This window comes from Pteropus medius, unplaced genomic scaffold (assembly GCF_902729225.1).
Source record: "Pteropus medius unplaced genomic scaffold, Ma_sr-lr_union100, whole genome shotgun sequence".
NCBI lineage: Eukaryota > Metazoa > Chordata > Mammalia > Chiroptera > Pteropodidae > Pteropus > Pteropus medius.
In genome coordinates, this window is record NW_024353909.1 from 4,075,854 (window position 1) to 4,101,804 (window position 25,951).

Consider the following 25,951-nt stretch of genomic DNA (forward strand, 5'->3'; position numbering starts at 1 on the left):
CCTGTATGGAATTGGGTTTCTTAGAGAACAGTCACTTTTTCCACAGGAAATTTAGCTTAGGTTCTACAATGTAATACTATAATTCATTTCAAAACTGTTCTTTTGCAGGAAATATTTGAAAAGAAAATGAAAGCAATTTCATTTCAGTGTAGGGAGGAAAATATTAGGAACTAGGAGGCAAAGATAGAAGAAAATATTACAATAGATTATGTTGTTCCCAAAGCCAAGAAATTGGGCTCAGTTTTCAATGCTTCAGGTTCTTACTGAGGCCATAGGAAGAAAGGAACTTTTGAGACTGCGATACTCAACTTCATCTGCCGTGAAGCAGAGATTCTTGAGATACCGAAGGTCTGCTCCTCTTCTCTGTTCCACCAAGATGTTATAAAGATTAATTAATGATTACCGATATTTTTATTTCCCTCTAAAAGTTGATTGTAATTCAGTTTGACAGCCTCTTCTGAGTGGCTCCTGTGAGTAAAGAATTGTGCATGGGATGGTGAGAGATACAAAAATGAATCTAACCAGGTTGCTTCTACCTTCTGGGGTGTTTTGGGGTAGACAGAAAGAATCTGAACTTGAAGGCAGGCTTCCATTTTAGCTCCACCATTACCTAGTTGGGTAACTTTGGGACAGTTGCCTGATCTTTTAGAGCATCTGTTTTGTCATGTCTAAAATGCAAATAACAATACCTGCTTTCTCAAGGTTTTTTTTGTTTGAAGATTAAAAGAATTATCGTATGTAAAGTGCCCAGAGTAGTACCCAGCATAGAGTATGTGCTCATGAAATTTTGTTTGCTTTCCCTTTCCTTTCATCTCAAGAGCCTCTAGCTATTGAGGAACGTAGACATGAAAATTAACTATAGTACAAGGTGAACTGAAGTAAGAAGTAAAAAAGAAAGTTAGAGCTTCTGAGAGGAAGGAGACATTATTAACAAGAGGGGGAATCAGGGAAGATTCTATTTAAGAGGTGATTTTGACTCTGGGCTATGACAAGTGACTGTGGAAGGAGTATGACATGTGGAAAATGGTGAGTATTCCTATGTGACCTCCTCAGTTCTGGAATATCTGTGTAGAGGGGCACAGTCTGATTGGCAGGGAGAAGTGCAGTTCTAGGGGAGATTATGGGTAAAGAGACTAAAGCCCTTCTGTCCCATCCCACCCCACCATGACTTGGAATGTGACAGGCGTATGCGATATTTGGACAGATGTGTGTGTTTAATGAGAGCGCAAAAACTGCTCGGGAGCAGATTGTGTGGGACCTCAAATGCCTAGGACTTTGAACTTTATTATATAGATTTTGAGGATGACTGTAGATGTTTGAACAAGAGATTGGTATATTAGTGTGTGTGTGTGTGTGTGTGTGTGTGTGTGTGTGTGTGTGTGTGTGTGTGTGTGTGTGTGTTTTACAAAATCTCTAGAGCAATGTGAAGCATTGAGAGGAGAATTATAAAAACTTGAACTCATCTAAATACCCAAGATCATACCCAGGAGCATCCTCCATCTAGGGGCTGCCAGTGAGGGAGATAACAAAAATAATAAATACTTGTTTAGCACCTCCTGTTTGCCAGGCATTCCTCTAAGAACTTTACCTATATCAGCTCCATTAGTCCTCACTACAACCCTATGAAGTAGGTCGTGCCATTACCCTCATTTTATAGATAAGGAAACTCAAGGTTCAATGACTTGCTCAAGGTCATGGCAGAGCTGGGTTTTGAACTTATTCAGTTGAATCTAGGCCAGTAACCAGTACCTCTACAGCAATTCCTGGGCTTCACTGGAGGCTTGGTACTGTAGTTATGGGAAAAGGACAGACCAAGGAATGGGAAAATAAAGACGTGAAAGGAGAGTGCACCACAGAAAATAAACAATTGCCTGTCGGGGGAAGCACTAGAGGTCCCAAAGTAATAAGTTCAGGTACCCACAGGTACTAAGTGCAATCTTTACCATAAGCTCTGTACACTCATAGAACAAAGCTCAGGTTTTTGGAAATTGATTTCATTATCTAAGGGAAGATTTAAGGAATGAAGACTTCAAAAATTATCGTCATATAAAGAAATAGTCAGAAACAGCTTAGTCTGCCAGGTACATTGTTTTGAAAAACTAGCAATTGGAAGAAGTGAAATGGACCATGAAAATAATTAAATGGGCTGGGGTTCCTATTTCAAAGGAAAACTCTTAATTAAGATACTTCATGATTGGATCCGGTTTCTCTCTTAATACTTTCTTCCAGGGCAATTAAAACTATTTCCTGTTTCCAAATCCATCCTACCTTCCCATAGTGTCTACATGCCCCAATTCTATTTTCAAGGCATAGAACCTGTTCCTAAGTTGCCTTTCCAAATGCTTTCCACCCATCTCCATCTTGCCCTCACCCAGGATGCTGACCTGTATGGCATAGGTCATCAGGCTCCTATGCCTTTGGGTTCCAGTTGGATTCAGCCAATGGGACTCCCAGTAGACAATCAGACAGGAAGATTTGAGGTCAGGACATTTTTCTCCCTAGTGTGTTCACAGAGAACACACTAGGGAGAAAAATGGGGCTGGCTGGCTGTCTTGACTAAAGCTCCTTGCTCCTCATAAGGTAGCATTCTCTTAGAACTCTTATGGGTTTTAATACCACTCCTTCTCCTTGGCTCTTTGGGCCTAGAGTAACAGCTCTGTTGTTAATAAGCTTGGATGAATGAGTTACCTCTTGTAGTTCCCCTATACCCTTTTCCTCCTTTAAATAGACACTTTGTTAAACTGCCCTCATATTAGCCTTATGTGATTCTGTGATCAGTTTTCTTTGGGACTCTGATATATATTTCCATTATGAAGCACTCTTTTCTCTAAACTCTTACAAAACTTGATTTTTATCCCCTTGAAGGTACTGTTCTTTTGCAAATTACAGTATTTGCATACGTGTTGTAAGTTTGTCCCTTATTGAAACAAACTCAATGAATGTTAAAAGGATGGCTGAATGGCGAAGACATAAACGAGAATATTATTGTGTCATTTAAGTTTCTCTTGAATTTCCTGATCTGTTACTGTTATTTTAACATGAAAACTAAAGTTCTTTCACATCACGGGGAAAAGTCTACTTCTGAATCACTGAAATATAGTGTTAAGTCTGAACTGTCTGCAGATGTATCAGCTCTTCCTTCCCTCATACTAGTCAAGAATGTGTTCTGATGGTGCGTCTCATGTGTGTTGCAGGCCTTTCTCTGTAGAGCCATCGTTTGGAACCCTTAATGTGGGAGAGTCCATGCAACTGGAAGTGGATTTTGAGCCAAAGACTGTGGGCAATCACAGCAAAAGGCTTATTGTGTATTACGACACAGGTATGCATTATTTGTTAAAAGTTCTATGTGTTACGAAAGGTCAGATGGAAAATATGATGAAATAAAATAGGAAATGGTAATTTTGGCTGCATTAGAGTAAGCTATGATTCTCAAGGTCAAGACCAAAAGAATGAACACCTCCAACAGAAATAATGTTGAGGCAGATATAAATCCTACCTGACTGGTTTCTCCAATGCTTGAAAGCCTCAGAAATACATAGCTTAGGAAGGAACCTATACCCAGATGTCACACTAGTAGGTTGAGATTATTAATATGTAAATAGAACTTGAAAGTAACTTAATCTCCCATGTGTTTTCCATTTGATTTATTGCTGCATTTTGTCTAACATTTTAAAAATGTAAACTCCAGTTCAGAATGGTCTTATATGTGCCCACTAGTCTGTGTAAGATCCAGTTACTTTAATCCTTAGAATATGCAAATATCTTACTTAAATATAGGACTCTGACTATTGCCACTAGCATTTTCTTGAAAATTATACATGGTTTTCGCAAGTATTTAATTTTAAGATAGTCATGCAGACTGCATGTACATTATGCAAGTCTCCAAATCTGGTTTTGAAATTAATATTTTACCATTGCCATTTATTATTTCATAATTTTTCTCATTTCCTCCTCACATCTTTTTTACCCATTCACATTGATTGATCCAGATTGTCTCAGAAGGACATTGTAGGGAGAAGACAGACTTGCACAGCCAGGGGAATAGCAACAAATGACACATATCTGAGCAGGACAATTCAAGCTGTTGCCTAAGGACATGTGGTTAAGTGGTCGTGGCTGCATATCGTACAAAATAACAACACATAACCATAGTTACACTCTATATTTCTTATCTTTTAGTGTTGGCCATAATTCACTGGCTGCAAGCAAGAGAAACGGAACCTGAACTAGCTTAAGCAAAGGGAGAAGTTTTGGCCCATGTAAACCAACAGTGGAAGGTTAAAAGCACAGTTTATGACACATCAGAAACATTGATTTTTTCCAAAGTAGCTGTGCCATTTTACACTCCCACCAACAAAGCGTGAGAGTTCCAGTTTCATCCTCACCAACACGTAGTGTATTGTTCATTTTACACATACTAGTGGTGTAGTGATATCTCCTGGTGGTTTTAATTTTCATATCTCTTGTGATTAATCATGTTGAGCACCTTTTCATGTGCTTACTAGCCATTCACATATCTTTTTTAATGAAGTGTATTTTTAAGCCTTTTACTCATTTTGAGTTGTTTTCCCTTTTATTAATTTGTAAGAGTACTTTATAACTTGATATTCTGTATACTAGTCATTTGTCAGATGTATGTATTGCTAATATTTTCTTTCAGTCTGTAGCTCACCTTTTCATTTTCTTAATATTTCTTGATGAGTGGAAATTTTTAATTTTGATGAAAATCACATTATCAATTTTTTTCTTTTGCGATTAATGCTTTTTCCTTTTTTGCTAAGAAATATTCACCTTCTCCAAGATCATGAACGTATTCTCCTATGGTTATTTAGAAGGGTAGTTGTTTAGGTTAATGATTGATTTTTGATTTCACTTTTGTGTATGTGTGAAGTAGGGACAATGTTTTTTTTTTTTTTCTTATATAGATTATTGGCTCTTCTTCATTTTATTATCTTGTACTGGAATTCTAGTTAGTTACTCTATGATTCTATTACTTAATCTTTTATTATTCTATTATTTATTCCTTTCAACCTCTATTTTATGTTTTCTATTTCTTTGTCACTGTAGATGTCTCTGGATACTTTCTTCTTATCCATTCAATAATTTCCTCATTAGTGAAGTCTCATCTGCTGACTTTTAATTTTTCAATTATAATTATTTTCATTTTAGAAATTTTATTTGGTTCTTGTTAAATAAAATTGTTCTCTACTCTTTCATTTTTCAAGTTTCCCTTTTATTTCTTAAAAAATATATTAAACATAGTTAATCATATTCTGTATCTGATAATTCTACATTATCTATCATCTATCTATCTATATCTATCCGTCTATCCATCTCTCTCTCTCTCTCTCTCTCTCTCTTGCTGTTTTTTGTTTCTGATGGTTTTCAACCATGGTATATGTAGAGGAGGAAAAATAGCTTTTTCTTCTACCCTTCTAGGTTTTTGGCTGGGCCCCTGTACCAAAAGACAGATGAACAAGAGAAAAACATACAAATTTATTTAATATAAGTTTTATGTGAAATGGGAGCCATTCATAAGGAAATGAAGACCTGAAGAAGTGGTTAAACCTGAGTGTTTTTGTACTAGGTTTGATGGAGAGTGGACAGTTGTAGAAAAATATGATAGAACAAAAGAGAGTATGAGCTAAATGTAGTAAACTGGGGGAAACAGCAAGGCCTGTTTGTTCAGATTCCTCTCAGTATCCCTCAGCCTTTGCAGATAAGGATGCTCCTGTCATCTCAGCATAGGAGGTCCCCTCTCACACGAGGATCTTATGACCTGCCTCAAGGGAAGGTCAGAAAATCCTTCCTGCATCTGCCATTTCTCAGATTCCTTCATCTTGAAATATTCAATATGCCAAGGTGCCATATGTTGGGGTAGTGTGTCCTGAACCCCATCATATCTTGTATACCTTCATGCTTTGTAAATTTTGGATTTAGCATTTCCCCTTTGACTGGACCCTGGACTTTATCTGCTATCCTAGGCACACAAAGCAATAGTTAAAATACAGTTCAAGAGTTAACAAAAGCCATTAGGGCAAAAAGCCTTTGCACTACATTATTTCCTGCTATTCTTCACTTTACTTTGATGTCCTTATTTTTAAAGAAGTTTAAAAAATATTTTATTGAGTATTTTAGATGTTTCAATCTCCAGTTTAATTTGCTGCTTAAGACTGACTCCAATTTATATCTATATCTGTTCAGCATTATTTATAAGGTAGTTCATCCTTTCCTACTACTTTATGATTCTCTTTATATTATACTATAAACATGGTTTATCCTTCCATGTATTTAGGTTTTATTTAATTACCCTCAGTAGTAGTTTTCTGGGTAGAAATCTTGAACATTATGGTTAGATTTAGTCTTACATAGTCATTGGGTTTTGATGTAACTTTAATTATATTTTTATTGAGGTATAATATAGATACAATAAGATGCACAAATCTTAAATATACAGTCTGATGAGTTTTGACAAGTGTAAATACCTCTGTAACCACCACTCCATTCAGGATATGGAACATCTGTCACCTCAGAGAGTTCCTTCATGCCCCTTTACAGTCAATTCATTCATCCCCCATTTTAGAGGTTCTGATTTCTATCATCTTATATTAGTTTTGCTTATTGCTGGATTTAAAATAAACAAACCAATACAGTATATATTCTTTTGTGACTGATGTCTTTTATATGACATATGTTTTTCAGGTTTTTTCATGTTGTGTGTTATCAGTAATTTCCTTTTTACTCCTGAGCATTATTCCACTGTATCTATTCTCCTGTTAACGGAACTTCAGATTGTTTGAAGTTTAGGGCTAATCTCTCATGTTACTACATATACATTTTTACTACATATCACTACATATGCAAAGTCAAATCCCTTGACTTTGAAATGCAGCTGCATTCTCCCAGCGTTCCTCAATCTGAATTTTACTTTTATGTAAGTACTTGGATTGACATCATACTTACATTTATAATTCTGCGCTAAAGAAAATTAATATTTGTGTATTAAAAGTTAATCATCCATGGAAAAGTTAATTTCCATACCCTGAGGTTCTAGTATCAACTTTGGTTCATGAATAAAGTCATTTTCTAAAGATTGCAGACAGAGGTAAACTGTCTTCTAGCAATTTTCTTTACATGAAATGAACTGCCGATAAGAATATGCTTTCATCTTTATTGTGGGTTATCAATGACCAGAACCTATAGCCAAGCTTTCATTAGTGGAAAGTGGTAATGACCGCCTGAATAATTAATCATGCAGCCTTTTCAAGCAGCCATGATCATTGGCTTCCCATCTCCCTAAATAAGCATCTAATTGAACTTTCTGCAGCTGTTTGAAGTATAAATTGATTCAAGGAGGGAAATTTAACATGGGTTTTCTTCATACTTCCTCAAACAATGTTCCAGAAGGAGGAACATTTATACTCCTCAGTGGGAAGTACTCAATCACACTTCTAACAGTTGTGTTTATGCCCTTTAGTTGCTGATCCTCCACTGGATATATTCCTGATTAAATGCAGCCAGGGGGTTTTGCTTTTTCAACAACTAGAGTTTGAAGCAGTGTTCTTGCAGTTAAAGAGATATTGGTATTCAGAACAGGCTTTTAAAAGAGACATTCTTATTGAACCTTTGGTTACTTGAATGAACACTAGATGTAAGAACATAGCAGTGTTTTTCTTTAGTGCCTAGTGAGGTTGCTGTCATCTTAGAGGTGACATTAACCACTGGCATAATCAAGATATAGAGCTAATGCACTTATTCAGCATTTTAAAAAGTATCGTGTGTCTTACTGAAGAGGAGATATTTCAGTTCAGGAGTCAGAAGTTGTCAAGTAGGCTTTTCCCCTAAGGGTGTGGTGATGTATTGTTATTAAATATACAAGCAGTCATAATATTAGTACTTCACAGAGCAGCTTATGGTCATTTATGTATTTTACTCTAATAAACCATAAAGAAATTATTTTTTCTCCTAAGGCCAATAAGGGAATATCAAAATATAGTATAGTAAGTAATGGAATGTGATATGATATCTTGAAACTGCTTAATAATACATATCTGAGTATACCTATGCAGACTTACCTGCATAAACTTTGTTTCAATTATGTGATTATTATAAATGTGTGCTGTTATAATTAGAAAATCTAACAAAATATAGTTGTTGAAAAAGAAGCAAATGTTTTAACATGACTTAGAGGCAGTGGAAATATTTTTTGATCTGGTTTTCTTTTCTGTTTCTTATTGTTTCTTATTCCATAACTTAGGACTGGGAATAGCAGAAGCGAGAACACAGATGGTCAGGGATTGTTTAGGGAAGTGGAATAAGGTCCATAAATTACACAGAAAGTGAAGACTCCCAAGTCATTAGGTTTTAGTGTTTAAAGGGACATTAGAGGACATCTATTTAACTACCTTCGTTGTAGAGATCAGCGAACCGAAGCCCAGAGACATTGAACGACTGTACACTTAAGGAAAGCTGGGATTTGAACCCAGGTCTTTGGCACCATCTGAGTCCAGCACTTTTCCTATAATCCTATACCTCCTTATTGCAGATTAAAAATACCAATTTTGGTATTGCCACTGATGTGCTGGGTGAATTCAGTCTAGACCCATAATTTGTTTCCTGAACCCTTCAGAAAAAGAGAACTTCCAAAGAAGTTTGATTTAGCAATTCATTTGACTGGTGAATTTGACCTTGCTGAGACCAAGAGATGAGAAATACTCCATCTATCAACTTTTTAGTTCTCTAGAGAATCAAGGGCTCCACTCATATATTTCATTTACTGTCCTCTGCTGTCTGAAAGTACTGAAACCACAGTATGAAATGTATTATGTATATAGCTAGCTTCACTTTTTTTTTTGATAATATTAGTTTTGTTCATATTTGTTTTTGCAAGATTGATAAGAGCAAAACTAGCAAGAGGTAATGAGACCTTCCACAAAATATGTCTTTATTAGGACGTAAGAAATGATGGTAGCTAACCTCATCTACAGTGATTGTGGCATTGAACCCCAGAAACCCCAAAGGAGCCAGTGTGTGGGCACAGTGCTCCAAGGACACGATTGTTGAGGCACAGCAACCTTATCCATTCTCGTAAGCATAACACGCCCTCCATCCCATCAGTCTTCTAAGTAGCTAGGGGCAGGAGACCCTTTTTAAGTTTGTCTTCACAAAAGTAGGTGTAAAAAGCAAGCACTTCAACAGCTGTGGGAACAAGAAAAGAGTTATTGTTCCCTTCACTTTGCATATGTGATGATTTTTGGAAGATAGTGGTGAAAAAATGAATATTAGATGGTTCTAGAAAAGAATATAGTGGCCCTTGCTGTATTTCTGGGAAGGAACTGTTTTGCAGCAAGCAGCTCAAGTTGATGACGTTAATTTCACTGACCCCTAAATTTGTGTGACGTATCTTTTCCTTGATTTTAAATAATGAAATGCTTCAAATGACCACAAACCCACAGATATAATATAATCAACAACCATTCTATTTAACACATCTCAGCATTTTGCTCTACACGTTTCTTTCAGATGTATTATATTATGGATAACTGATTATAGATTTGAAGTCACCTTGTTATCATTTCTTGATCTAATTCCCATGTCTTAGTCCTCAGAGGAACTGTATTGGTTGCATTTTATGCTATTCCAACATATTTATTTATCCATAAGCAATATATACTATTGTCTCAAGTAGTTTTAAATTTCACATAAATGATATAATACTGTATGTATCATTTTCCAACTTGACTTTTTCATTCAATATTGTGTTTTAAAGATTTAAACAGATAGCTCTGATTTATTTTAACTAATGCAAACACTCCAGCATTTGAAATTACTATAATTTATGTATTCTCTTATTGAATATTAGGATAGTCTTATTTTTTTTTGCTATTACAAACAGTGCTGCAATTAGTTTCTTTTATATGTTCTGTGCAGTTGTATTAGATTGTCCCTAAGGATAAATATTTAAAAGTACAATTGCTGAGTTATAGGGCAAATGAATCTTGAGATTTACTGGATACTAAATTGATTAGTCAAGTGGTTTTACCAATTTTTATTTCCATCAGCAGCATATGAAAATTGTTGCTTTTCCACATCCTTGCCAATATACTGCCAAAACTGCAGTGTCAAACTATTTGATTTTTGTTAATGTGATGTTATGAAATGTTATTTTATTTTATTTTATATTTCTCCCATTATTAGTGCTATTACAAGTTTCCTGAGGCCCTATAATCCCCTTTTACATTAAGATATTGGATAAGTAATGTATTCATATGTTCAAAAAATAAATATTTCAAAGTATATATTGAAAGGTGTTATTTCAACCCTACATCATTCAACCCACCTTGCTCTCATTTTATTGGTTTCTTATATATATTTCCAGTGTTTTTATGCAAATAGATGCAAACATGAATACATATTTGAATATTCTCCCCTTATACAAAAATAACATACTATGTAAATTGTTCTAAACCTTGCTTTTTCTACTTAACCATATATCCTGGAGTTCTATATCACTGTGTACTTTTTAACACCTGTACAATATTCTACTTATAGGTGTAGCACAAGTTATTTAACTGGCCTTCTCTTGATGGATACTTTGGTCATTTGCACTCTATTGTTATTAAGACAATGCTGTAATGAATATCCTTGATCTTGTTCTGACTCATCTATAGGATAAATTCTTGGAAGTGGGCCAGAAGATAAATGGTTTTATAATATTGATAGATATTTTGATCCATGTCACCAAATTAATTCCATGGATTGGGGGAAAATGGTACCATTTTGCATTCCCACTGTAGTGTATGAGAGTGCCTTCTCACCACAGCCTTGAAAACAAATTATGTTCTCAAACTTTTGGGTTTTTTTTTTTGCCAGTTTATGGGGAGAGTGGTATATAAGTACATCTTCAGTTGTGTTTCTTTTATTAGGAGTAAAATTGAACATCTAAATAGGGGACCTTTGTATTTCTTTTTTTCACAATTCTATCCCATTCTTTTATTGGATTGTCTTATTGATTTCTAAGAGCTATTTATATATTTGGGGATTTACTTCTTTTGTCTCAGATACAAGTTGCAAATATTTTACCCAGTTTTTCTTTTGTTTTTGCTTATGAATTTTTGTTCCATGCAGAATTTCTTTTTTCTTTTTTATGTAATCACTTTTCTTAATCTTTTTTAGAGGGACCTGGGTTTTGAGTCACAGTCAGAAAACTTTAAAAGTTGTAGAAAATTTACAAAAACTCTAAAGTTATGTTGTTCTACTTTTATGGTTTCACATTGAACATTTAAATATTTGATTCTCTTGACTTTTATTCTGATGTTCTAATATCATTTTTCTACATGGCTACCAAGTTATCTCAATAGCACTTTTTTCTACAAAATCATTATTAAACCAATGATTTGAGAAACCCTTAGAAAACCCTTAACTATCATTTCTTGAAATATTGTCTTCGCATCATTATCTCTTTCCTCTCCTGAGTTTCCAGCTCAACACTTTTATATCATTTCACTCCATCTACCTATTCTTTTACCTATTCATTGTGCATTTTCCATGTATTTTAATTTTCTCCCATTGCCTTTTGTAGTTTCTGAACCAACTTTTATTTCACTAATTTTTTCATAAAATTAATAAAATTCTCATATTTCTAGAGATTTTAATTTTTAGGTTATTTTATTTTATTTTTTTAAGAGCCTAGAGTGTGGCTCTTTTTCAAATTTTCTAGTTTTTTATTTCCTATGCCTTGTGTATAGTTAAGCTCATTCTTTGTTTCTTTAAATTACTAAATGTAATTGGTTTATATGATGATTCTGGTATCTGATTTTTGTGGATCTGTTTCTGTTTATCTTTTATCTGTAGGTTCTAACTTACAGAATGTTGTTTCTTTGCCTGCTTGGTTATGTTTGGCTATGTGGGGTTTTTTTTTTTTTTTTTAAATAATCAACAGTTTTGAAACTTTGGATACAGGTACCTTTCTCCAAAGAGAAATGAGTTGCTTCTTTCAGGTTTCTGAGGGCAAAGCCAGTCCACAACTTCTAAACTGAGGTTCTCTGCAAGGCACAGACAAATACAATATAATATTTAACTGTACTAGGGCTCGTCTACTTCCACTTCATCCTCATCTTGAGTACAGTCCCTTGAGGCTCAGATTATGGTGAGGAGAGTCTTTTTTTTTTTTTTCCCCCTTAAGCTTCCCCTTCTGTAGGCTTAGGACTTTGATTTCTGTCTCTCCTGCCCTTACAAGAATGATAGCTGATAGCTCAAAATTACCAAGAGTGGTATATCCTCAGGTCAAAACATTCTTCCATGCTCATTTGTCTCTTTGGGTTCTGTTTTGGCCTGATAGTTTTGCATTATCATATGGCTCTGAAGTGCTTTTAAGAAGATGTTTATTCATCATTTGTTCAGATTTTTAAGTTATGTCTAGCAGGAAAGTCAGTTAACCTAAGTTATCATTGCTGAAAAAAGAAAATCACCCATGTCTCATTTTAAATAGTGCATTGGGCCAGACCTGCTTATGGTTACTTTAATTTCATTAAGAAAAGAACCACTTTGAAGAGAAAGTAGAAGTTGAGATGCAATGTAATTTTTAAGAAAATCTAGGCTTATTCTCAAAAGCCAGAAAGAAAATAATTATAAGTAGGCTACATAAAGACTAAGAACATTTATTCAGAAAGACATCATTAAGAAATTAAAAATCCAACAGAAAAAAGTTGCAACATATATGATAAAGAGCTAATTTTTATTATTAAAAAAATCTCACAAATCAATAAGCAAAAGATGAACTCAAAAGGAAAATGACCAACGCTATAATAGGCATCTCATAATAGGCATCTCACAGGGGAGGAAAAAAATATATATATATATATATATATATAAAACCAATTAATACATGAAAAGATGTTCAACATCATCCATAATTGAGAATTGAGAATATGCAAATTATAGCAACAATGAGTTTTTACCCATCATATTGTTATATTTAACTCATCAGAAAGTTATTTATTTATTTTTTTAGGTGAGGCAACCTTTGGTTGACCTCACAGATTGCAAAGACCTTGTCAGCTTACACTCCCTTATTTTTTTTATTTTTTATGCCTACAACACCTGGTCTTCCTAGGTGGTCTCTCATCCAAGTACTAACCAGGCCCGACCCTGCTTAGCTTCCGAGATCATACAGGATCAAGCTTGTTCAGGGTGGCATGGCTGTAGACTCATTAGAAAGTTTAAAAGTTGACGAGAGTGCATACCTTTATTTGGGAAGGAAGCACATGAAAATATTAACAGCACTAACCTCTAAAAAGCAGGCCTACGATTGAATGAAGGGGAGGAAGACATTTTATTTTCATGGTATATACTTGTATAGTACTTGAAATTTTTACTTTATGTATATTTTTCTGAATAAAAATTTCAGATTTTAGAGTCAAATGCCTGGATGCCTTACTTTTTATTATTTTTTTAATTTAGTGGAAAGTTTTGCTGTGTTCAAAATGATAGGGCCTGAAGAACATTTACAATGTATATTGTTGTGAATTTACTAACTGGCAGCGTGGTTCTTACAATAGCAAATAATGCAAAAATATTTGTTAAAAAATCAGGTTCAGATCATAATGCTTTCTAGGTGCTGATTAAAACTTTAGCAGCACAGATCAATAGAACATTCATGTTATTTAAGTATTTTCTTTTTCTACGTACTTCCTGTGACATTGCACAGATCAGATAGAGTATAGTTTGTAGATTTGTGTCTTCTTGGAATCAGGGCCTTCATTTATACACCTAGAATTAAGACAATTGGCACATCTTGAATCAAGTCTGAGACTTAAATTACCATGCTAAATAAAGGTGTTCTTATCATTAACAAAATTAAATTAAAACGTGACTTCTGTCTTTTTAGTTTTGTAATGTGTGTTTCATTTTTGTTTTGTTTTCATTGCTGTTTTTTAGGAATTAGTCAGTTTTCTATTAATGAAGTTATTGAATCTTCTATCCTGATTCCCTTAGATTGGACTTAGCTCTTCTCAGATATACTTGGTACAGTTACTTTAAGAATCAGATATGCAGCTCATGCTTGAGATAGAGATAAGGCATATGGTTATAATTCTAGATTTCAGGTGCCCTCATGGTCAGGCTATAGGATTTAAAACTATTACAAAGAAGAAAAAAATCTCATAGCAGCCATCACAACAATTCATATTTTATGTATTTTTTATAATGACTAAGCAAGATAGTTTGATTCTCTGTAATTACACCAAACATAATATTTAAGTTTTCTGATTATGTCTGACCTCTGGATTGATGGGGGGAAAAAAGAGAATGAAATGTGTAATGCTTATACAGTATTCTCTAACTTCAGTAGCGGGGAAAATAGCCTACTAGCATCATTCAAAGTGTGTTTATGCTTTCTAAATTTCTAGGTGAAAAAGTGTTTGTATCTCTGTATGGAGCTGCCATAGATGTGAATATAAGGCTGGACAAGAATTCTTTGATCATTGAGAAAACCTACATATCTCTGGCGAATCAGCGAACTGTAACTATTTACAACCGTAGTAACATCATTGCCCATTTCCAGTGGAAGATATTTGCTGCCCAGGAAGAAGAAGACAGAGAAAAGCATAGGTTTGTAAGAAAAATCACGGATATGCTGTAATTGGGGAGAACATAAAGCAAAGTTATTATGAAAAAAATCAGTGACTTTTATGGTAAATTTTTAACCAACTCGACAATGTCAAAATTTTATAACATCATTCCAATGTATGGTGCTCCTGTTGCACTTAAAGAATTTGATTTGAGCTATGTGGAACACAATATTGTTCTTTCCCAGTTAATCTTAACCTGGTTATAATTTATCAGTAGCTAAACTACTAGATTTTAAACACCAAATATATCATTCTTTATTATTCTCTCAAAACTAATCTACATGTCTGTATTTTGTTTCATAACCCTAACCAGACTGATTAGATTTCATAGCGTTTCTAAAATAATCTCTTTTGGCTTGCTATCAATGCAGAATTTTTTTTTTTTTTCAGTGAAAAGATACCTCCAGAAAATAAGAATGAGGAAAAAGGGCTTACATATATAACTGCTTTTATATTCTCAGTTTTAGTAGCATTATGGAATCCCTGCTAACCATGTAATTTAATAATGATTTCGTCTTGGTATCTTTAATCTCCTGCTTTTTAAAGTGATACTGCAGGCAGTGGAGAAAATTAATAAAATGTTAAACCAAACTCTTTTTAACTAATCTCTTCACCGTGAAATTTTGAGTATTTTTTTTACTGGCTCTACCCTAGCTTCTTTTAAACTCCTTCCATCCTCCCTGAATTAGGCTTTTGCTGCTTTCATTGGAATTTATTTCAGCCTTTTTTATTTGCCTCTCCAGTTTCATTAAAGATTAGCCCTGGGAAGCTTCAAAGCTTTGTTTAAAACCAAGTTAGAATGTGATAAAAATAAAAGTCTTAGGTCCATGGAAACCAGGCAGAAATCCCCCACTGTGCTGCCCTTAATTGAATCAGAAGGAGCCGAGACAATGACGGGACACAGTGGACCAAAAGCTTCATCGTTCAGACAATGAGCTTTAATCACTGGATTGCAACTGTGCCATCTTTAAATAGTAGAAAAGAAAAGCCGTTCCTGCCTAAAAACTTTAGTTTGCCTCATGGTGGAGAAATACCAGTAGTTTAAAAAGGCAATAGGAAACCGCTCATCTACTGCTTCGTTTGTTCGATTCCTCAGCTGACGTATCTGTACCAACAATCAGAATGGTCCAAGAGTTTAAAAGAGAAAATGGGAGAGCAGGTATAAACAGAGGAACAATAGTAAATGTAGCGTTAAATATCCTGTTTGTCCTGTAGGCATAATCTTTTGGGGAGAATGAGTATACACTGTCAGAGAGCCAGCTGTAATTTCAGCTCTCTGTGTTTGACTATATATGTATAGGACATGATTGATGCCATGCCTATATCCAAAAAGTATTTAAGGAAGTTAATTTCAACAGTGAAACTGAAGAAAAATTGAAGCCAATTGCTATCAGAGATGCTAAGGTATAGAGAATATAACTTCAACTGCACATGTATGGATATTTCTCGTCTTTTTTCCTCCCACTCCACCTATGACACTCACACCTTTATCTCTTTAATATTATCTTGGTCTTATTCCTTTTCTCTTGTATTGTCTTTCTTTCACTATCTCCATTACTCTTTCTATTAGTTCCTCTAGCAATATTTTTGTAGCAAGAAAATAATATGGGATAGCGTTTTCATAACCATGACTCGAAGCCTAATTTTATCATCTAGAATCATGCCCCTCCCTTAAACAATGAACTTGAAAAGTGGCTTCAGATGGCTAAATAAGAATACCTCTATTTTCACTTTGGGTAACACATAACAACGTAACTCATGTTTCTTCAAACGACTAGTTGATCTAAGTGAAGAGTTGATTGAATGTGCTGCTTCTTACCCCCTCCTTTCTCCTCTCCTAGGGCCAAATGCCTGGGGCAAGAAGGGAAATTGATTTGGAAGGGAAATAGGTCATTTATTAAATAGACCTAATATCTTATTTGTCCAGGTTGTCTCTTCTCTTTCATTCCTCTCTTGTTCCTTGATATATCCCCAAGCATGCCACGCAACTCATATTATTAGTCATGGATTCTTGTCCTGGACATAACTGGCCACGAAATGCCCATCCTCTCAAAAAGCAAGGCAAATACAGAGAGATTTGTCCTTTACTGAACATTTAGTTCCTGTCTCTGGATAGCTGCCCCTCTGTAGGTGGCAGTGCTCTTGCTATGGGTGTGGGCACCCTTCGCCTCCACATCACAAATCCTCAGGTTATATCTCAGGCCACACATCAGTGGCAGACACAGTAGAATGTTTTCTGGTAGCTTGCTTGTAGACAGATGTTTGCTTATCCCTGAGAAGCAGCAGTCAGATCTCTAGCTAATGGTATAAATCCTCTTTTGAGCTGTTCAACTCTCCTGCTCCTGACTATGAGCAACCTCTCCCTTTTCTTCCTTCATCAGCCTCTGTAGTTAAAAAATGTAGAAAGGTCGATTTTGGTCTTGAACTTGGAACAGAGAGGATCTGTGCTAAATGGGCCTATGCATACTTTGAGAAATTAAAGTTTTCCTTTGCAGCACCCCAAGGACCTAAGATTTAAAACTTTAGTATGGACTTTTAGGTGAGACTAAAAAGTCTGTCCACTGCTTTCCGGCTATAATATGGTTTAAAGCTTGTCCTGAGGCATTTACCTTACAGGATCTGAAAGTTGCTCCAGGGTTACTTTGAGAAGGCTAATTGCTTTAACCCATGCCCTCAAGACTTCAAAAATTCCCACTGGAGGAATTTCAGCCCTACTCAGGAATAGGAAGCCCTATTCCTGGCAGTTTATCATTTCCATTCTGGGAAGGATGACTTCTTTTCTATCTACATATCTCAACACATTGGTACCAACCTTAGGACATGTGTCCTGATTTGGAGACCTTGGCCTAATTCCAGAGTCTAGACTCTGAAAATGAAGATTTCTCTCCCCCTAGGAAGAGGTGCTGGGCTCTGAGGTTTTTTTTTTCCATTTTTATTTAAACCTCTAGAATGAGATATAGGGACCTTTAAAAAAATTACCTTTTGGATCTTTCTCTTTTTTGAAGGTTTTCTGGGACTTGCAGAGAAAGTAATTTCTTTAGCAGTGGAGGCTGCATTTATCCCTCCTTACTTCCTCCACCTTGTCCTGAGGGATTATGAAACATACTACAGGATTCTTTCATTCTCAATCTTATTACAGCTTATTATATTCAGAGACTCAGCATAGACTTTTGAGGATTTCTGTTCCCCAGTTCTCCACGAAGGTCATGACCATTATCTCAATAGCAGCTGGCTCTAATTCTAGATCTGCTCTATGCAGTAATTCCTTGAATTCTCAATGGACCCCTCACAAGTGGTCAGCATGGATTTATTCCACCACATTCAGATGTAGGAAATGATATGTTCCTTTAGATAGATCAGTTTTAATTGGGCTTTGAGCCTACCACCAGGTAGTAATAAGTTTAATCTTAGTTGTGTTTGGGGTCCCTTCCCTTCTCTAGGGTAATATAGGAATCTGAAGACTTAGATAGTATGTGGTAAACAAGAAGAGGACCTCTAGTCCTCAGTTTATAACAGTCATCACAGAGTTGCTCAGTGTTCAGAGTCTCATGGTCCTTTTGAAGGAGGATGGCTTTATCCTTTCCATTGCCAGGTGTGCACATGGGAGTGTTTCTCTCAGCCATGAAGGCTTTGGTTTTTAACCTCCTCAGCATCCAGTTACCACCTCTTGGGGCCACTGCAAAGGAGCAGAGTCGCTTTCACCTGAAGGTGAGGGGCATTACTGGTTCAGTGCTACAGTACCCAAGACACAAGTCTTCCCTACTGACTGTAGTCCATAGGCCGGACTGTACTTGATGCTTGACGGTGATGGGCATTGGTGGCTACTATACTGTTGGGAAAATAGGTTAAATCCATGGTTTTACCGAGAGGGAAGGCTGATGTATGTTACACTCTCTGATGAGAGGTGTCCTCATCTGTAGAATAGAACCACCTCTAAAGCAGGAAACCATAAATATCAGCAGGACAAATGGCCAAACAATAGACTGAGATATAGAGAAGCTTTTGTTGGAGTCAACCCAGCCCAAGGTGTTGTTGCACGTTTCCTTCTTACACTCTCAACCACGGCTCTGGTTCTCTATCGGAGGGCAAAGAGAAAGACGTGTGGTACCTATCTCTACCTACTCCTGCCCCTCCACATTTGGGAATTATTTTGTTCTCTTTTGTTTTCTGAGTTAATCGTACTCCTCAATTCATGGAGCATTATCATCCTTGGTCTGTACGAGGCATTTTATCCCTGCACCCTACTCCTGCTAACCTCCTAAATAAATGTAATGTTCATGATTCACATTATTTGTTTAACCAATCCTTCAATCTACCCACATTTTTTGTGTTATTGCTAGCACTTCGATTAACATCTTTGTAGCTGTGTTTTTATTTTTATCCATGGTTGTTTTTTAGGATTTATTCTTAAAGATAGGTATCATAAATTCCACTTGCAAGAAGTCATGGTTTCCTTTCTTTCTATGGTCTGAGCTCTCTTTAATTCGCGCTGCTCTGCCGACAGTATAGAACTGCTGCCCTCGTTACCTTGGACACTGCTTCCCAAATAGCAATAAAAGGGAAGCACAGAATGCTATATTCCTTGGAACCAGAACACACTGAACCCATTTCTCCAACATCTTTATACTATATAGCCAAAGGAGCCTGAACACTAAAGTTATTAAAAAGAGTTATTTGTCTTTGCTGAGCATATGGTTTTCATAAAGTTATTTAGAAAATAGTTGGGGCTGGGACAGGAATTCATTGCCCCCAGGCTCTCATTGAGTGAGCTAAAGAATTCATTTCTCATCATTGGTAATACCAGTAACATGATGGGGAAATGCTCAAATGCCTTGGGAGGAGATAAAATTCAGTCTTTGAAATTCAGATGAAGTAACTGATACCAGGAGTAATGTGAACACACCTTCGGTGACAACAAGGAGTAGAGGGGCTGGGGAAGGCTGCGTTTCTTAACCATTGCTAGTAATATGAAGAGCTAGAAAGAGAAAAGGAGCTGTCTTTAGGTGTATTTTCAGCATTTTATAAACTTGACAGCTTGGTAATCGCCTGTGGTTGACACAGGGAGCAAACTGGTATTTATTGAGCACCTGCTTTGTCCCAGGAACTGCACCAGGTCCTTGATCACTTTTAATCCTCGACACATCTTTATGACAGAGGAGCTCCTATTATTTCTGTTTTATAGATGAAGGCACTGGCTTAGAGGAAATAGATAACTACCAAAGTCACAGAGCTAGTAAATAATTAGAATCGGTATCCAAACCTAGTCCTTGATAGTTCTAGATTGTGTTCTCCAGGTAACTTAACAGCTAAGAAAGAATTAAAGCTAAGCAAGTTTAAAAGAAACAAAATTGTCCTTGAAGTGTGAGAGGCTGGGTAAATGTTAAGTATTTAAAAAACAATCTAGAAACACAATTACCTAAAATAAAATACTTGTCCAAACATGCATAAAGGCTTGGGAGTAAGCAAGTGGGCTTTGAGAATGACAGGAAGCCTGGGAGGACTTCTGGAAGGAAGTGGCTAAAGAATAAAGTGAGGCTCTTGAGAAGTTAAAGTACACAGTCACTCAGCTAGCTCAAGGAGGGGCCACTCCAGGGTGATGGGCGAAACCATTCCCAGGAGGATGGACTACAGGGGAGCCCTTTACAGTGTTCTTCATGGGGGTACTGGAATGAATCTCACATTTCTTGTTTTTCTTTAGGGTCTGTGAAGATCTGATCAAAGAGGAAAAGAATGAGACCGATGAGTTCCTTGAAGAGTGCGTTATTGATCCTTCTCTCCGAGAACGTCTTTCCATTATTTCCCGCACCTTTGAGAATCAGAGACAGCTGATTCGGGCAGACAGCGTGCTCTTCTTGAATAACATTTTCACTGTTGAACCCCTGGTGAGCACATACATACAGTCTGACCATATGGTAAACATAAGTGGGAGTGTAGGACTTATTTTGATGAGAATACTCACTCTGGTTTGATACAGTGAGTTTTGAGAGCATAAAGATTCCATCTGAAGAGCCTTATCACTATGAGACAATGAATGAAGGTTAATGGTAAAAATTTTCATAGGTCACACTTTCTATGCCCCAATCACTGTTAAGCACTTTGTATGCATTACCCAGTTTATCTCGTTCACATCTATATATTATCAGTTATAGTCAGATCCCCATTCTACAGTTGAGGAAATTGAGACCTAGAGAAATTTGATAACTTACTCCAGGCCAAGGATAGAAATTTATCCTTGATAAGCCTGACTCTAGAGTAGGGTTTCTCAACCTCTGCATTATTGACCCTTGGGGCTGGATAGCTCTTTGCCCTGTACATTGTAAGATGTTTAATGGCATCCCGCCAGATGCCGTGACAACCAGAACTGTCTCTGGACATTGCCAAATGTCTACTGTTGGGAAAAACTACTTGGTTAAGAACTACTTTGTTCTTAATTCACTTAATAAATACTTACTAACTACACGTTCCATGCCAGGCACTCTGTATGTACCGGGCATCGATGAGCAAAACAGACATCGTCCTCGACCTCACTGTCTAGCTATTGAAAGTAGAGCCAGAGTTAGAATAGGGTCTGTTTGATCCCACAGACCAAACTTTTGAACACTCTGCCCTACTGTCTCAAAATGAAAGTAGCTAGCATATTCCAAATTTACTATATGCTGGGTGCTGTGCATCACCTCACACCAAAGAAGCATAGAATGATGTGAGGATAAAGACAAACAGGAGTTAAGAAAGCCCACAGTTAGTTAGAGCTGCTGGATTGTTACCATTCAGACAAATTATAGAGAAGACATGGGCACAAGGACACATTAAAATACAAGGTCATTTGTGGAAAATGCCACTGACTTGTGTAGACCTGTTGTCCTTATGTCTGCACTTCCAAACTGTTATTAAAGGATATAACATAGGAAAGGGATTCTATGACAAAATAAGTTTCAGAAACACTGGGTTCAATATTGTTTGAAATCTGCTGTACGACTTCTAAAAGTCTTTAATATAATAATGTGCATTGTCAGTTTCCGAGAGGAAACCTTCCATTTGGAGACTTTCTTTGGGACTATTGTTCTATGAGACCTGCTGTGGGAATCACTGGTGAAGACAGCCTGAGTCACTAGTTCAGAGGCTAAGTTTCTAGGCTAAGGTGATTGTTATAGACTAAAGTTAAGTTAGAGAAGTCTTCTTGAGAGCAGAGCCTTGAACTGGGTCTTATAGGATAGGACTTTTGGGGAAAAAAAAAAAAATTGGAGATGTGCATGACATGGCTCACTCAGGCTACCGTGAGTGAATCAGCTTGTTTGAAGGAAAGGGTTCATATAGGAAAATAAGGAGAAATGGGTTGAGGCTGAATCTTCTCTCACATGAGAAAGCTGTCCAGGGATCTTCAGATATAATGGATTAAATCAAGAGGTCAAATCATGATGAACATGCAGTCTTGGAAGGACAAGAAAGATACTTATTCAAATAGGTCAAGCCCAACGATGTTGAGAAAACCAGGAAGGCATTACAAATCTAAGCAAGGAAGAAACTAAGCAGAGCAGAGGCAAGGAGGAGCAACCAGTCATGGCGACCTTAGACGTGCTGGCAAAGTCCCGAGTGTAGACACTCTAAGATTCTTCCCAGCTGGTACTTGGGATCCAGGTGATGACTACTGTCTTGTTTCTTATACCCTTCTGGGAGTGGATGACTTAAGGATGGCAAACATTGGGAGTCAGGAGGAGACGGGAGGTCCACAGGCAAGTCTTGTACAGTTCCAGTCCAGTAGAAAGACTAAGGTTACCTCAGATTTTCTTCTCCATAATCTGAAGCTTCTTGATAGAGATATATGTATTAAAATAAGGCATTTAATATGGTTGCTTTTGGATTCTAGATAGGAACTGAATTGGGCATTCTTATCATAAGGGCATTCTTTTCACCATTAGGAAGGAAAACACCTTTGAAAACAGTGACACACAAAAATGGTACCTTTTAAATAAATGAGACTAATTTTGTTAATATTGTGTGAGAAAAAAAATTACCAGAAACAGGAAGGGGATAGTGATGTTTATAGCATCATGATGCTTTTGTCTTCCACGTGCACTATTCAGGTTTTCTTCTCACAATAGTTTTCATTATCTGGTTCTTGACAATTTTCGCAAAATGAAAATGAAGGCATGAAACTTTCCTAGAGTCTTCGTAAAGTTATTCTTGTCAAAACATCAGAACTCAGTGTCAGTTATAGTAAATTATTTATTGAGGTTAAATCTCCATTTCACCCCCCTACTTGAAGATCCTTATAGTTTTATAGAAATACAGTTCTTGTGAGTGTAATGTAATCTTACCTTGTAAATTACTCTTGAAGGTATTTTATGGGAAAATTCTGCCATTTTATTAGCTTCTTGACCCAAATGTGAACTATGGGTAACTTCCATTGTTGGGATTTTGGTTTTCTGGAACAGGTAAATGAATGCTATCGTAGTTTTGGATGAGAGAGTTGGGAAAGGATTTATAGAAAAGACAAGATCTGAACTGTGTATTGGAGGAAGGGTAAGATTTAATTAAGTAGAAAGAAAGAATGTTTCCAGTTGGAGAAATTATGAAAACTAAGAAAAGGGAAAGTATTAGTTTCATGGCATATTACATAACAATAAAACTACTGAGTTTTCTGGGGCAGGCAATCATGGAGAATACAAAATAAGATTGGGAAAGAGAGTAGAGGAAATCTGGGCTGCCTGGTCAACCTGTTGTGCTGTAGCCTCCAGGTTATTGTCCCCCACAGTGTATTTCTGCAAACAATGGATCCTCAGGGGTGGTAATAAGTGTTCTTTGGCAAAAGCAAATTTTATGGGCAAATAAGTTTGGGAAATTCCGGTTCAAGAAAAGATAATTCTCCAAGTGGTAGAGTTCAAGCAGTACTTCCCCGTGGCCATAGACCTGTTTCCCCACACAGTATGCCAAGGGTATCTGAGACTGACTGCAGGGCTCAGAGCAGGAGCATGTGTTCAAGGTGTTTCAGGTCTGTTATCCTAGTAGTAACATGCAGATCAAGTCAGAGGAGGGTAGATAGAAAGTGGAAGGGTCGGTGCTGGTCAGGTAGGGGAAATGCACTAGTACAGAAAGAGTCAGGGAGACTGACCCATCTACAAGTTCAGGGTGATGTGTGAGGATGATGCTGACCTGGATGGTTGGCCTGGTGATGGTTGGAAAGCAAAGGAAATGGCAGATGTGAGAGATGTTCATAAGAAAGGCATTAAAGTGCTTTCTGATTGACTGGTCATTGAGAGTGAGGCATGATGAGGAATGGTGTGTCTCCTCAGAACCTGAACTAGAGTGGAAGGAAGAATTATGATGTCTTTGATAGAAATTAGCAAGTCAGGAGTCCTGGGTTTAATTCCTAGCTTTGCCAATAATGAATATGACCTTAAATAAGCCATTTGATCTCTCTTGGCTTCAGTTGCATTGTCTACAAAATGAGAATTTTTTTTTTTTTTAAGGGTAGGACACTGGATACTTTTTGACTCATATGTTATGAGTCTCCATTTTGGGAACAGACTCTGAGCTCCTGAAGGTCAAAGAATGCCTTGTCCTCATCTGTGCTTTAGGCCTACCATAGTGCCAATTAATGGAGGAAGGAAAGAAGAAGGGAGGGAGGGACAAATAGAGGGAGGGAGATCAGTTAATGATGATGAGTTTGGTTCTGAACATGTTGAATTCGAAGTGATAATAGATGTCCAAAAAGTTTTGGAAATGCAGTAATAAATTTGTGGGAGGGCAGTCAGGAGTGGAAGTCAGATGTGAGAATCTTACAGAGTTCTTCGCTGAAGGCATGAAAAGCAGATGGATATTCCAAAAGCAGAGCAAAGAAGGAAAGTCATAGAAGGCCCAACACAGCCTGCAGGTGCTCAGCTTTCGAGAGATACTGCAAAGCGAGGAGAGGCTGTGAATTCACAGAGAAGGATGACTGAGAGGAGACCAGCCAGCGGAGAGCTCATCAGCCTGTCTTACATACCTTTCTACCCTTGTGGTTGGTTCATCACTATTTTCTACTGAAGATCTCTTCTGAATCTTGCTCATGATCAGATCAGTTATGCCAAAACCACTATTTAATTTCTGGCAGTTGAGCAGTTGAGCTTTGCACCAGCAGTGAATATTTTTTTTATTAAAGTATATTTCCTTTTAATTAGCTTCTCAATATGAGTTGAATTCACAGCAGAGAGATTAAAACCACAGTTACCTATTGATCTAACAATCAATCTGTAATTGATATCTTGTTCAAAAATTAAAAATAAAAGGTTGATCTAGGGGTTTAGGGACTGCCAGCCTGTGTGTCCACTGAAGAAGGACATCGTCTTCAAGTGAGGTGAACTTTAGAAAAGGAAAAAAAAAAAAAAACTTTATCTTAGTGTCTGAAAAGAAAGAAGAAATGATATGAATGATATACTTATTTTCTCAGACCTGGGTCTGTATATCTTCGTTCTTCAAATGAGTCAGCTACAACCAAGGTTAGTTTAGCTCTTATTGTGTTCTCTGCATATTGTGTGTTTTATGGGAACATTGTACCTATTATAGAGGTTTTTACAATTCAGAGCAAGTAGATTCAAGATGAAGAGATCAGTCACTGTCCCTAAAATGCCCAGAGGTGTGATGGGTTTGAATTTAATAAAATTTTATTAATATAATCAGGTGAGAAATAATTTTATACAATGCTATAAGAATGACAGACCAAAACTCTAGAACTGAAAGTTCTTACTCTTCTACAACCTGTTTACCCTTGGCCCTGGGTGAGTCCCATTGTCTTGGCTCACTTTCTTTTTTCTCATTATGCTCATTGCATAACGTTCCCATAGGGTCTGTTGTTTGAACCTTGAGGAGCTATACCCAGGGCATCTTGGGTACCAAGGTGGTAGCAGAGGGCAAAAATGAAGTTTGTCTTTTGAGAGCTTCCAGAGGTGCTCATTCTCAACAGAAGGTGTTAGGCAAGGACCCAGAGTGACCACAGGGAGAAGGGAGTCCTGGACAGATACAGGACAGAGGTCCGGAAGGACATTTTTTAGCTTGGTAATTTATTGATATTATAATAGTAACATAATCATCATTCTGGTCATTAAAACATGTGGGATATTACTATACTGTTTATGTCAAGTTCCTCAAGTCAATTCTTTTGATACCGTATCTTGGAGTATTACTGTATTAGCCCAATTTTTTTTATTTACTCCTTACCTAGGATAGGTACTGGGCTCTGTAGAATAATGATCATTTCTCAAGCCACCGTTTCTGTATCTTTCTTCTTCCCTTTGGAACAGAATTGTAAAATTGAGTCTATTATGCATATTTTGTGCCTTCCAGAA

At 36.7% G+C, this 25,951-nt stretch overlaps 1 protein-coding gene and 1 pseudogene across 18 annotated transcripts in view; one reads left to right on the forward strand and one right to left on the reverse strand.

Moving 5' to 3' along the window:
* Positions 1 to 25,951, forward strand: part of HYDIN (HYDIN axonemal central pair apparatus protein) — a 335,404-nt gene that overhangs the window by 87,387 nt on the left and 222,066 nt on the right. For all 18 annotated transcript variants that reach the window (XR_005650472.1, XM_039852028.1, XM_039852026.1 and 15 more), the window contains 3 exons: positions 3,195 to 3,319; positions 14,409 to 14,610; positions 20,329 to 20,512. Coding sequence is in view for 17 of the 18 variants with exons in the window: in XM_039852028.1 (XP_039707962.1) it covers positions 3,195 to 3,319; positions 14,409 to 14,610; positions 20,329 to 20,512 (511 nt within the window). In the remaining variant the exon portion in view is untranslated. The remainder of the gene's footprint in view (positions 1 to 3,194; positions 3,320 to 14,408; positions 14,611 to 20,328; positions 20,513 to 25,951) is intronic.
* On the reverse strand, positions 13,090 to 13,208 carry LOC120594001 (uncharacterized; annotated as a pseudogene).